The sequence below is a fragment of the Plasmopara halstedii genome, assembly GCF_900000015.1.
Source record: "Plasmopara halstedii genome assembly, contig: Scaffold_525, whole genome shotgun sequence".
NCBI classification, from domain to species: Eukaryota; Oomycota; class Peronosporomycetes; order Peronosporales; family Peronosporaceae; genus Plasmopara; species Plasmopara halstedii.
In genome coordinates this window covers 69673-84441 of record NW_020187445.1, presented here as the reverse complement: position 1 = coordinate 84441, position 14769 = coordinate 69673, and the positions used below count along the sequence as shown (strand labels likewise).

Sequence of the window (14769 nt, the reverse complement as noted above, 5' to 3'; positions counted from 1 at the left end):
ATAGCAAGAGAGTCAAAATTATAAGATACAATGAGAGTACTGTCTGCACATTGTGATGGCTACTTACGTGCAGATATCCATGTACTATTTCGCAAGTGATGTTGATCATATAAGCTATCATAGATCTCATATTCTGGTCGGTGCAAACGACAAGACAGTCTTGATATTTTTAACAAACCCACTGGGACACCTACGGACCAGTGACCCGATCTCCAACCACCTCACTTTCAATCCTTTGGTCAAGCCAGCAACCAATATTGTTTTTTCCATGCGCTGTGTATCCTCAATTACACTGATCTTGACAAGCCTTGGTGCTTGCTCAGCACTCAATTCGAGTGCGAGTCACGTCAACGACTCGAGTGGAAGCAAATCCGTCCATCGCTCAGATCTTAGTGTGATCACCCCAGCTACAAAAAATTCGTCTATCGATGCAGTAGCGTCGCAGACTTACGATAAACCTGAGCGTGACGGCATTGACAAGAACATTCACAGAGAAGATGAGGAACGAGTCGAGTGGGGTATCTTATCTCCCCTTTTGAACTGGTTTAAAGGAATTAATGACGAGAAGAAGGAAGTCAGCACCTTAGCTCGTTCAGTGAAATCGCAGAAGGGCATAGAGTTGATAAATAAGCGGAAAGGGAAAATGCCGGATGAGAGCGAAGCAGTGAGGGCAGACGTCAGCGCGTTGTTTAGGAAGGCGAAAGGGACAACGTCGGATAAAGGCAATGCAGTGATGCAAGAGTCGGAAGTGTTTAGCCCGCGAGAGAGCGATCCGTTGATCGAAGAGTCGGAAGCGACCACGTCGCAAACGAGCAAAGCAGCGATGGTACGGTCGGAATTAAGCACGCCTCAAGCGAACAAATCGCCGTCGTATGAAGAACAGGATCCTGTACAGTATGGACCAAAAGCTCAGACGATGTGGGATTTTTGCAGACAGCACCTGATTGAAAAAGGTTTCGAACCGGCCAAGTATGCATTTGTACTTCGTGACCAAGCATTGACGGATTTTGAAGTTGTCAGTAAAACTATCGAAACGGCGATGGAAAAGTATGTTTTCAGTCCGGAAAAAAAAATTGTGGGTTTTTTGCTTGAATTTCTCCCGAGAAAAAGATGGTTTGGCGATAGTACGCTAGGCCGTTGGTTGGACTATCAGCTCGACGATTTCATTAAGTACTTTGACTATAGTGAAATGGCTGCTGGACAGAGGCTCTGTCATGATTACGCAGATGCAGGCATGGAAGAAGAGTTATGGATCATACTTCGAAAGGCACGCCTTTTCACCAATCATATTGCACCTGATTTGTTGAACAACCCCGCGACACGCGAACTGATGTTTCGATTCAACATAGAAAACGGTGTAAAAGGAGAAGTGTTTGGGAAAGCTCTACATGAAACTGAAGGTATGCCCGGAGACCCGATGAATGTTTACGTTGACTATGTAGCATTCACATTCTTCGATATACCCGAGCGTTCTAACCTAGATGCTGCAATTGATAAAACCATAGACACTGATGACGGCGAGATCCTTCGTCAATTAGCTTCCGCAATTCTAGAGGATCCGAAAATGCCTGAGGCAGGTCATCCGGAAAAATTAATGTCACTTGATGTGGAAGAGCCTGAGACTCCTGTGTTGAGAACGCTTGCGTCAAAAGATGAAAAGAAAAGCGTTTTCTATTGGATTTATTCGAAGCCTGGAAAATTTATGAAGATCTTTGAGGAGCAGCTGGGCAGTGACGACCAAGTGAGGCTTTTCCAAGGGGTTCTCAATGATAACGATCAAGTGAGATTGTTCAAAGCGGCTTTAAAGAACGACGATCAGGTAACGTTGCTCAAAGAGATTATGCAAGAACGGATGTCGGTCGATGGAGTTGATACACAAAGAATGGCAAAGTTTGAAGCGGGTCTAAAGTGTCAAGAGGGTGTAAAGTGTAAAACACTGGAGTTGTTCAGAGCTGCTCTCTCGAATGATCGCACAGCAAAGAATTTTCAAGTACTTCTGGAAAGTTCCTCGCCAAAAAAACTCTTCCAAATTCTTGTATCACACTGGTATCGAAAAGAGTTTGCGCGCTATTTGCGTAGATATATCGATAAAAGCAATTAGCCTCCTCTTCATCTTATGACCCTTTATACTAGAAAGTTTCAAGTGTGGAGTAGTCGCACCTATTGAGATTCAATCCTAATTTGTAGTTCCTAGTACCTAAATATTCATAGTGTTTGAACTGTAGGGCTAGACAGCAGTCGTTGTTGTAATGAGCCTTCTTGTGATACACATAGGATTGGTGGCTAGAGAACACTGAACTTGACGTAGTCGTCGACGCTAAAGGACTACCTGGCCTCCTTTTATTGCTTAAGCTTTCCTATACAGTAGTGAATGGCACTGGAACCACAACCTCACCAATCCTCTTATAGTATTGCAACATCATGTTATGATAGCTTATGTATCATTTTCCAACTTGTAGCCACCACGATAATTTGTGAATGTTCTTGCGCTTAAAGCTGGTAATTTTGTGACTTTACTGGCCAAAAGGTCTATAAACTTAATTCAAGACAGCAAGGATTATGTGCCTGATAGAATCCTTGGTACAAATTTTGACCTGCCTTCTTTGCAATTTAATACGCGAGGAAAAGCAGTCGGTACATGCATCTTGCCACGCAGCGTTTTGCGCCAAATTCCTCACGCATTTTGACAGTTTTACAATAATCGGCAAAATAACAACTACATTTTGAAACATAATTATTTCAGTGACAGAAATGTTTCAGATATTTCTACAAAGTCTGACGGTAAATTTAAAATGTGGCGCGTGACTCTTGTTGTTACCTAAAATACTGAGAAATTTGACAGTGTCACAGCATTACTTGTACAGAATGTTTATCACCTCGGTCCTTACAAGATGAAAGCCAATCAGAAACGTCGCTGTGTTGTGCAGTGCTTTTGCGAAAATGTGTCGTTTCCGTTTGCTCTCTATTGAAATGAGGTTTACGTGCCCTGGTATGAAGGGTGTGGGCCACACAAGATGGTGTGATCACACAATGGTCTGGGTTACAAGATGAGATCGCTATCTACTTACTCCAAGAACAACCTTAACCAAGGCTAATTAACCTTCCGTTTAAAACGTAAACTGTATTTCTCGATTTTATTTGCGGCAAAAGCCGCCTGTATCTAAATCATAGGGTTTTTCTATCTATTTTGTAAAACCTAATGGAATGTAAAGCATACTGGCAGTCCGGCCACGTACTGAGTTCTTATTTAAATGTAGCCACACCATTGTGTTGTCATATGCTGCACTCGTACTAGTTCTAAGTATAGAACGAAAGTCACCGACCTTAACCAAGCTTCCTCTAAGCGAAAGATCACGGCAGCTCCGCTGCATTTGGTAGCAAAAGTAGCCACTCTACACCTGAGTGGTAACGACTGATGGAGCATTTCTCTCATTTGCCTCAGGGCATGCAGGACGGGCTTAAAAAGCTAATGTCTCTGCTTGGCCCTCAGGGTGTGCAACACGTCGCTTCGCAAGAACCCGAAACGGGTAGCGCTCACCTAGTTCGTTTCCAAGCTTAATAAATGATCTGCTATATCACATACAGCAGAAGATGTCGGCTTCGACTCCGACCATGATGCCACCGTCGACGACGGATGACCCCCCTCCGACCCAAGCATATCATGGTAAGTGTTAAGACCTTCGAGAAAAGAATGAAAAGTATCTCCTGATCTAAATGAGTGGTCAAGATAGCCATGACATTTGCCATGATCCAGACCGAGCATCAGCGCATGACGCTAGCTATCTCCAAGCTCGGTGTTCTAGCGCGAGAATGGGCACTGACTTGCGGCAATTCGGTCGAAGCGGCGTTTCTTTCCTGGACGGAGCTGAAGCTATAGCTCTCACAAGTGTTCTCACCGCCTAAACAGGCATATTGCGTGCCTTGCGATCGCGTTTCCTTGCCGCCGACAGGGCAAGATGGAGTTGGAGGACTTTGTTTAAGCGTTGATAGCTCTCATTGCCGGGATGGCAGCCGATTCTTTTCCCGAGGCAGTTACAGTGACCGTCTGTAAGGAGGGTCTCGGTACTGGCGTGGCCAGAATAGAAGTCTTTTATGTGCACCCGTTTCTTTTGAATAAGCAGTCACTGTTGTATTGAATGCCAAATTCTACTTTAAGTCGACACGACTTCGTTAGAATGCACACTCTAGCAGCTCGTCGAGCGGGCCTCGGTCAATGGATCTCAGCTATTTTGAGGACGAAAAGCAGAGCTCCGATCTGCCGAAATGCGATCGAACACCCGACGGTGTTTTGACTGTGGAGACAACTGTCACCTTTGGATGGTTGTCCTCTGTACTAGGCGCGTCAAGGCTCATCAAACCGACGTTCCAATTCTTACCAGTCTTCTGGTTTGCGGGAAAACGACACAACTCCCAGTAGGCCGCACCGCGCCTATTGGGGAAGAACTGAGCTCTGTTTAGCCTCAAGGAGGTAGAGGTCAGCAGGGACCAGTCTAGAAGAGCTCAGTGCTCATGAACACAGAATGTGTTTGCAAGCTGGGCTTGCTGGTCGTGGAAGCGACCGTGAAGGGCTTTGAGAAACCATAGAAGGTCCTGATCGACTCAGGGGCGTCGGGTAAGCATGTTCGACGCTCCACGAGAGAAAGAAGTCAGCTGTATGCTGAGGTCCTAAGGCTCGGTTAAGTGACATCGCCAATGTTCGCTTAGCGTCGGGGACACGTGTCACGGTGCCGAAGGCCCCTGTGGACCTCAGTGTCAAATTTCTTGACTTTGATAGCGTGGAACGCTGCTTTGTCTTAGACTTGGATACAAGGTAAACTTTAATCCTTGGTATGCCTTGGCTGGAACACTGTGAGCCATAAGTCGACTGGAGGTCGAAGACCTTGGGCGCTAGGTGCACGTCTCTAAGTGGAGCGTTGGTGGGTCATGAACACACCTCTACTAGGAGGCAAAAACGCTATTGGCACGGGCACTGGACCGAGACGGTCAGCGTGCTGGACATTGAAGTATTCGAAGAGATGAACACCGAAGGTGTATCAGACTAGAGTCCCGATCGTGGCTCGCGGGCTAAAAGTCGAGTGGTTTGACCCTGTCGACGACGTCGACCTACAAGACGTTGCACTCAATAGTGGAAACCGTAATTCCCGTCGAGAATAGGACGAGGTCCGTCGCGATGGGGACTCCGCCGAGCATCATGCTGGAGTCGCATATTTCTGTACGGAAGGCCTAAAGAGCTTAAAGCACTTTGTGCACCGACTGCCTCACGTTGCGAACTATGGCGCTCTGTCGGAGTGGCTCCTAGCCATTGAGTAGACGAATGCATCGCTCCTTGCGGAGGTAGAGTGCTTGGCGCGATTTGAGATGGAGGACGTTGCTCACCGAGCCCAATATCAGTTGCTGGTTCAACTTCTGGGTGGTCAAGCGCCTTTGGGCGTCGAGCCGGCGACACCAACTCTGCGTTCACTTTCGCGGAATCTCGTTAAAAGAAAGCCCACATAAAACAGGGTGGGTGCATATCCTTCTCAGAAGGTTTTGCGTATACGCAAGGCCCCATTTGACCACAACCTTTATAGGTCCGAAATCCGTGAACGGAGCTTCGTCTTAATAACAGCACAAATTGCATGTATAGGAATGTTTCTGACATTTGAAAAGCAGGTTTCCGACCTCTAACTTTTCTAGTATTTCCACCTCCTCTTTTGTCTGCGTATTCGTGGCTTTCAGCCATCGCATCGCGAATATATCGCAGTACACTCAGTCTGGTATACAAGAAGTCATCGACTACTTCACGAACAGAGAGAGGGCTGACATTAGCTAGCCGCTCGGCTTTTCTCACCTCTCCAAGCCCTAAGCCATTTAATGGAGGCGACAGTGGGACGCGAGGATGAACGAGTCCGTTCACGTAGAACGGCGTGTAACCGGTAGATGAATGCACTGCATTGTTCTCAATAAAAACTACGAGTGGCACCATGTCGCTCCAGCGCAACGGCGTCTCAGCGCAGACGCTGCGGAGAACGTCCTCAACAACCCAAAACACACGTTCAGTTTGAACATCGGTCTGTGGATATGTCCCTTGCCGTTCGGTTCCCGGACGAAAACATCGGTGGCAAGTAGGGGGACTTGCACTCATGCACCATTTCTGCATCGTGCTTGACACGGAAAAAAGCTTCATTGACGTCACACTGCTGCTTGGGCAGAGGCCGTTGGCGTGTTACGCAGCATTAGGTTCCTGTAACCAGGTTAATAGCATGACGCACACCTCGGTCCGAAGGTAGGACCGGCAGTGGATCTTCGAAGACGACGTCTCTAAAATCCTTTACCAAAGGATAGTACGGATCCGAGGGACCCTAAAGGATCGACAATCCACCACGTGCGATCAGGACCCTCTTTGTTTCCTCCGAAACTGTTTCATCCACAAGCGACGGCGATCAAATCTCCTCGTTCGGTCGTATAATGGCCACCTCGGCTAAATCGCCTAAACCGCCATATTCTTCAAAGACATCTCGTTCAACTAAAAAAAATACACCGCGGAAATAGCCTCGAGGTCGTCTTCCTCACCCGTCATACCGTTGACAAGGGTGTAAAACTGTGCGCTTTTGTCTACGGTAAACACTCTGGGTAAGGGTCGACGTCCTACATCTTGCAAATATCACACGGCATCGCCGACTCCTCTTTACGCCTCATCGAGACCAGTAAGAACACGCACTCGGCGTCATCCAGTGTCCCCACTCCCTATTTGACCGAAGCCTTTATTTTTATTTACAACATTCGATGAAGAGCTGCCATTTCCACAGTCGTCGTCCAGTGGAGAACGAGCCACTTCACGCGCATCAGAAGGGCTTTGCTTAGGATTCACCGGGCCATGTCACTCGTGGCATGCAGCAACTGCTTCAAAACGTGAGCAGTGCTCGTAAATTACGTGCCACTCCACATGCTTTACTAAGGCCTCGCCCTCGATGCATCGCCTTTTGGCTGACCATGCCACTCTTGCCATGCAGTGACTTTTTCGAAACGAAAGCAGTGCCAAACGAATTACGTGCCACTTCTACTATTGGGGTCTCGCCCATGATGCCTCAGCCCTTGGTCAACAATGCCACGCGTGGCATACCGCGACTGCTCCAGTACTGTAGCGCGCTTAGTTGATTACGTGCCACTCCACGTTCAGTCCGGGAGCCACGCTCGGGACTCCTGTCAAAAACATATTTGGTGTTTGACAGCTCAAATTCTCCAATTCCCAGCACATTTACCGACATGGTCAAGTGCCCGCGCCGACATCGCTTCTGCTATTTGAATGAGGTGGGTTCATGACTTACCAGAGCTCCACCAGCAGAGGATCTCGTAGTGCTCGAGGCCTTCGACCTCTAATCAATCCATAGCTCATGGTGCTCCGACCATACCAGACCAAAAAAATTTAAAATTTGCATCTAGGTCTACGCCAAAGCAGCGTTTCAAGCTATCGAGGTCAAGAAACTTGACATCGAGGTCCACAGGGACTCTCGGCACAGTGACACATGCCCCCGTAGCTAAGCGAACAGTGACGGTGTCACTCAACCGCACTTTCAGCGCCTTAGCATACAGCAGACTTCCTCCGATCTTGGAGCGTCGAACATAATTACCCAACGCCCCGGAATCGATCAAGATTTTCCATTCTTCTTAAAGCCCTTCACGGTCACTTTGACGACCAACAAGCCCGGTTTGCATACACGTTCCGTGTTCAAGAGCACGTAGCTCTTCGGGGCTGGTCCCTGCATGCCCACTACCTTGTTGAAGATCGACAGAGCTCAGTTTCCTTCAATAGAGCGCCCTGCGCCTACCTGGTTGCTTGTTTCCCCGCAACAAATTAAGTTGGTGAGAAGCGGTTGGCTCCATAAACCTTTACGCGCCTTGCGCAAGGGATTACAAGTCCGTATCTGACGGTTGTCTCCACAGACAAGATACTATCGGCTGTATAACCGCTGCCCAGTAGCTCGGAGCGCTCCACCCTCTTTCTCAGCATAGCTGTGATCGATTGGCTTATGCCTGCTCAACGAGCTCTGAGGGTGTGCATTCCAACCAGGCCATACCAACTTAATGCTGAATTCAGCATGCAATGCCACATTCACCGCTTCTACAAAAGATGACGGGTGCACACGGAAATTTCTATTCTGGCCACGCCAGTGCGAAGGCACTCCATAAAGACTATCACTGTGAAGGCCTCGGGGGAGAATCTGCTGTCATACCGGCAATGAGAGCTATCAACCCTTGGACAAAGTCGACCAAATCCTTCCAATTTGGCGGCGAGAACACTTGTGAAAGCTGCAGCTTCTGCTCCATCCAGGAGGAGAGCGCCACTTCGAACAAAGTACCGCACGTAAGGACCCATTATTGCGCTCGCCCCACGAGCTAGCGCCACGAGCTGATGATCGATCTGGATCATGGCGGACGTAATCGCCATCTGGACCTCTTACCAAGAGCAGGATATTCCTCTTTCCTTGTCCTTAAAGGTCTTAACGCTCACCATGAGCGGCCTGGGTCGGGAGGAGCCTTCAGTTGTCGACGGTGGCGTCATGGACGTAGTCGACGTCAACAGCTTCTGCTGTAGGTATCCTAATAGAGTATTTTCATAAATTGAAAAACTCCTCTAAGCGCGCGCTTATCGTCTCACCTTGAAAAACAAGGTGTTTCCCGCCGTCAGAGCCAAGCAGTGACATCAGCTTATTAAGCCCGTCCTGCATACCCTGGTGCAAATAGATGCAATTTGCCATCCTCACAGAGAATCAGTCGTAACGACTAAGGCGTAGATTGACAACGAGAGCTATAAAGTACAGCGGGGAGCCGTAGCTCTTTGCTTAGAGGAAGCTTAGCCAATGTCTTCGACCTTACATTATATTAAAGAACCAGTACGAGTGTAGCGGATCGCAATCCGCTACCTCCAAGAGTGCTTATAACCTTGATCAAGGTAAAGACGCTCTTCCGACTAAAATTTAATTGTTTTAGTTGCGGCAAAACCGACAATATCTAAAGCCTTCGTTTTTGTTGAATTAATATTGTAATACTTTACGAACATAGATAAACCTTATTAAAATGCATAACTACTGGCCGTCCCGCCACGTAGTGGCTTCTCCACACAATCGTGTAATTTCACCGACTTGGGTAATCCACTCCTTTGTGCGGTCACTCAATCTTGTGTGACCCACCTCTTCATACAAGGTTACGTGTAACCCCATTACAGGGCACCTCGCTCTCTCTGAGAATGGAGTACCCAACTCGTAGTCGACTTCCTCCAAAATCCTCGACGAGGAGATTTATCGCCCATGGCGGGCGCGGTCAATAGTAGACATCGCGTCTGTGTTTTTGTTCGTGGGACCTGTCCATGACAATGCGCTACGCGGTACTCGGCTACCAAGAGCTTGGGCTGTGCTTCCCTTGAAGCCGCGAACGTGCTGTCCGAAGTTGCACCGCGTGCATGAGACGAAGAAGAGCACTATCTGCAGGCTTTCTCGGAACCAGCGAGGCTTGGCGTCTTTCTTATCGTCAACATAAGGCTCATTAAGCAGAGATTCATCAAAGAAGGTCCTGGGAATGTTGCGGTGTCTTAGACACGCGAGCCTCGTTAGAGGCGAGTGTACGTGGCTGGACTTAGGTTTCGCTACATAAATAGGAAAATCTAAAGATTTAAATATATGCGGCATCGCCGCAAAGAAAACTATGATTTACAGTTCACTTTATTAATGGAAGAGTTGTATAGCCTTGGGGAGGGTTTATGATTTTCCTAGTGTAATTATATTGCGATCCGCTACACTCGAACTGGTTCTAAGTATAGAATGAAGATCACCGACCTTGACCAAGCTTCCTCTTAGCGAGAAAGCTACAACAGCCCCGCTGCATCTAAGCTAAGTTTATGATATGTGACACTGATGGGAGAGATGTTATCGGATACATTGCTACCGTCCTTTAAGAATGCTAATAAAAACATGACCTCTGATACAACACTAATACAAGGCCAAACACCACGAAGAAGAAGGATTCTAATATAAAATCAAGCAATTGCTTACAAGACATCCAAAATAGTATACGAGCTTCTCTGCAGCCATTGTTTCATATAAATCAGTGTTCTTCCGACTAAACAAGCGGACATTTCTGAAAACTATCTTTTTCAGACGGACCTAGCAACTCCGTCAATTTCTGCAGCCTGCCCAACTTACGTCACAGTTACAGCATTATGGAGAAGCTCTCCGCATTGAAGTTCGCAGGCAAAAAGAGTTCAGATGGATATTGTATCGCGAAATCAACAAATCTGGTAAAATTGATAGACTTCGCAACGGGTGCCGACCGGATCACAGTGCCTTACAGGATTGGCTCTACCAGATAAGATTCTAAGGGTTGCTTGTAACAGATAGTTGCAAGCAGCCAGCACCTGCCATGAGCAACACGACCATTTTGCCGTTGATTTGGGGCCCTATTGGGCCGGTTGGCACGATCTGACAAGCGTCGAGGCTTTTCTTGATAGGCAAGCTACGCCACAGACTATTCCTTTCGATGCGCCCGAGGCTTGCCGTTCGTTGATCCGACAAGGTCAGCACCACATCGCCAAGCATGAATTAGAATCCAAGAATATCAAAAGTATATGTTGTTTTTTGAGACGCGCTGAAGTCAACAATGTCAAATCTGCTTTGGATAAAATAGTCCCTGACGTCATGAGATTTTTTAAAGAGAGGATCTAACCACAAGTGCTTCATGACCACATCTGTCATCACGACAGAAAGTGAGTCTTTGACACTGTACTATGTTCTGTAAGCGCAAAAGCAGGTCCAAATGTCCTGCTGGAGACCTCGTAAATGTCAACAGGACTGGCATTTGAAGTGATAAAAATTATTCCCAAGCGCAACCATAATGCGGTTTGTAGGAGGGAGGACACAAGAACCAGTCCTCGGTTTGATTGACCCCTACTATTGCCACATTCAACTGGCGAACTTCTAGTGATAAAGGCGCTGGAATGTTATCGTTCTCTAGAGCTCACCAGCGCCCTCCCATCACAAGAAACTACGTACACAAGAAATTTATACGACAATTAAATTGATTTGGCTTAACGGTATTTTTTTATATGTATCCTCGCCTGCTGTATTACAGTATTAACCTCACGATATTCAACGCGTAGTTGAGCCTGAGGCGTGCGCCGTGGCGATGCCCCAAATGGCTTCTACGAGATCTAGATGTCATCTCATACCTTACCTCGTCTGCGGAGCGACTTGCAGCACGGATTCGTGATTTTGAAGGCGCTAACCTAGGGTGTCTTCTGGATGAACACAAGCGTTCCGATTGCAATTATCTTCGCAGTCGATGGGTTGAACTTCGATAAGCTGTTGCGCGGGGACCATAAGACTCGCCGCGGTGAACGATGTCGTCGACCACTTCAATCTGGCTTCGATCGACTGCAACAAGCAAGCACTACGACAAGCAAAAGCTGATCTGAGTGCATACAAGAAGACGTATCGAGAAAGAAACGCAATGAGCAAATTTGCAGCCGACATACATCTTAGTGAGTGAGCAACAAAGCACATTTTTCGGCCACCAAGACAGGACTGTCTCAGGTCTCCCATTGCCGATGGATCGAAGAGCGACGACCCTATTGTTTTCGAGAGACGGATTCCGCCGGTTTTGAGGACAACTATTCCAATCAACTTCGCCGGATTTTAGTCATCTACGGGATATTTCATATCAGCCACTTCGCTCAGCGCGAATACTATGTCAAACAGTGGCAAAACTTACGCCAGCACAACAGCGTCTACTTAAAGCGCCCATCACGGCAAACGACTTATACTGCGCGATCATGAAATCCTCCAATAAAAAAGCGTTGGGCCCCGACGAATTACCGATTGAAACTACAAGATTTCGCCAAGCCTGTGGGCTCGCATATACGAGTATAAACATGTCAATCTGTTTTTAAATGGAAATTTGACTAAGTCTCAACGACGGGCGCGCCTTTCACTGCTACACAACACTGGAGATAGATCGCAGACTGGAAACTACCGTCCATTGACGCTGCTGAACCATGATGCTAAGCTTGGTCCCAAGATTCTGGCGTGGGGGCTGGGACTGGTGCTTCCTTCGCTGATACATGAAGATAAGTGGGTTTGTACCTAATGGATCTATTCGTTACTCTCTTGTTCGCTTCCAAGACCAAGACTTACAAGAATTATGCAAGCACACTGACACGGACGCTTGTGCTGTTCTTATCGATTTCGCCTAGGCCTTCGAGCGTTTACTATTGCCAGCGTTGGACAGGTACAGAATCACTTCTAATTTGGTACGATCTTTCTATCCTGGATCAAAACATTCTACAAACAGACTTCTGTTAGTTTGCTGTTGAACAATTTACCAGGAGATTTCTTTTTATTGGGGGCCGGGGTACAACAAGGTGACTCACTATCTTCGGGACTGTTTGTGTTGTTCATCGAACTACTTATGAATTACTTACGTGCTCGAGTTTCGTTGCGAGGATTGGATATTGACAATGGGTCATCCCCACATTTGCTACTAGCTTTTGCAGATGACTGCACCGGTTTACTAGCTGATGTTAATTACGCACCTGAATTCCTGGATGTGGTTCAAGATTCTGCATTAGCATTAGATTCACGCCTAAAAACGAATAAGACGTGCGTCATGTCGTTTACGCACCAAGTCGACTTGTCCAAATTGGTCAGACTACGTGCTTGAACGAATCTCAAAGCGGTACAGCCGTTGGACACTGTGGTACTATCAAGTGTTCTTCAGGGCGCGACTGTGACACCCAAACAACGATTTTTTGTTGTGGTTTGTAAATTACGACGACGATGCGCCATCTGGAGATACCGTACACATACATTACGGGACAAAGTGGTGACATTACAAAGCATCATTTTACCGCTACTTTGGTACACAGCCATCGTGACGTCTATTACACCGAATTATCGGAAAACTTTGGAGGTCATCATCCGCAACTTTGTTCACTCAAAGGATACGGATAGTGACTCCGCGATTGCCGAAAAATTCGCTAAAGAATGAAGTTACACGTGTGTTTCAAAGGGTGGATTAGGATTGACACCTGTTACAGCCTTTATCCACATTATGCTCCTCAAGACATTAAGGGATGGAATTGCCATGACTTGTGAATTAAATTCTGCACCCCGATGGTTTACTCCGGCACTCAAACTCTTTACAAGAACATTAGGCTCCCTTGGTACAGGCTTTGATGTTTTATATGCAGATATGAAGGGAGAGCAATGGAATCAATTGTCTGAGTTTTGGAAATCTACTCTAGGTGTATGGGCGGAACTGCGCACTACTCACGGCTCCACGGAATGGGAACGGTTTTTGCAAGTCATGACATAATGAAACCCCATTGGCCGAAGTCAGTAAAAGCACTATTGGCTTTCTGAAAGCATAAGGGTTCACCCACCTACAAGACTTTGTGGAACGCTATGGATGCTTTGCGACACAAGATCTACTAAACAGTCTACTTCAGGTGGATCAGTTCGCCAGACCTGCACCGAAAACACGATAAGTGTTCGACACAATCTTGCGACTTAACTTGATCTGCCCCCCCACATGGACCTATATATGGGCCAACGTGCCCCATTCACATTGAATGGGCAACTCACGGCTGGCGTTTTTGAAGACAAATCGTCATAGACATGTCCGAACGAGACTTTTTTTAACTATTGTTGAAGACTAAGTTAGGTACACTGCTTCCAAAGCTCCAAGTTGACAAGCATCAGATCGCGAGCATTACTCTTACGGACAATACATGGCGTTTTGAGTACCAATCGGATTGTCATGTACTCCCAGTATGCTCCGATCTTAAGACCCGTCCTCAACACAATTTATTAGAATTCTGATACAAGTTTCGATGGAGAACGGAATTTATACAAGCAATTCATGTGTACATGAATGCACAAATGTGGAAGATGCCCAGAAAGTTTTTTGGGCTTGCAGAGCGGCAATACATCAATGAAAAGTCTTTCTTCGACCTTTTGACAAGTCCATTATTGAAACTTTCGACTGGTCTATAATTGTCTTTCCCAACTCTATTCGACTTCAACATACTACTATACAACACGATGGAACTTACGCATTTTATGCAATCTTTACTATTGTAGGATGTTGTGTACTTCGCGCATTACGACTTCATCGAAACAAACGACTTTACAACATTGAAGTTTCGACTTCCCAAGGCTTTGTACGTCATCATGCCTCTACATTCATCAAGCTGCACTTTTGGCAGTTCAACTTTAAAAGGCATACTTACATGGATTCAACTGGTACATGAAGTGTACATAGTATTCATGCGCAACTTAATGCATTGTGACATTGACTATAACCGCTCCAGGTGTTCAGCTCTATTATGGCAATCTTCACGACGGCAAATGCGATTAAAACTACTTCTACATCATATACACTACAAGCTATATCGTCAACAGAGATGTCAACGTCAAGTTTAACAGCTATGGGAACTTATCCCGTCACACCGGTTTTCCAGATGGACATCCAGTACAGCTGCTAGTAAGGTCAGGCTAGGCCTGTCGAGGTTATAACAGAACAAGGAGTGCAAGCTCGGATCCAAGCTGGATAAGGTATTTATGGGACGCAGCACCCCCCGTATTCAACGACCGCGCTACTGGCCGGCTTACAACAGAAGTTTCCCGCATTGTACAAGAATTCAACTTTGCACCGACTCCCTCCACAGCTAGCTACGGCTTCGAGCAACCCACCCTAATTGGCCACACCGGTCAAAGTCTTCATGTTGTACAAGGCAAA

At 46.7% G+C, this 14769-nt stretch overlaps 2 protein-coding genes across 2 annotated transcripts; both read left to right on the top strand.

The window, feature by feature from the left end:
- Positions 1–268: 268 nt before the first annotated feature.
- Positions 269–2101, top strand: PHALS_10661 (uncharacterized protein; the record flags this gene model as incomplete). Its single annotated transcript, XM_024726124.1, has 2 exons — positions 269–1400; positions 1506–2101. The coding sequence occupies 2 exons, from the start codon at positions 269–271 to the stop codon at positions 2099–2101; spliced, it is 1728 nt and encodes a 575-aa protein (XP_024576833.1).
- Positions 2102–10195: 8094 nt separating this feature from the next.
- On the top strand, positions 10196–10458 carry PHALS_10660 (uncharacterized protein; the record flags this gene model as incomplete). Its single annotated transcript, XM_024726123.1, has 2 exons — positions 10196–10315; positions 10384–10458. The coding sequence occupies 2 exons, from the start codon at positions 10196–10198 to the stop codon at positions 10456–10458; spliced, it is 195 nt and encodes a 64-aa protein (XP_024576832.1).
- Positions 10459–14769: the final 4311 nt, after the last annotated feature.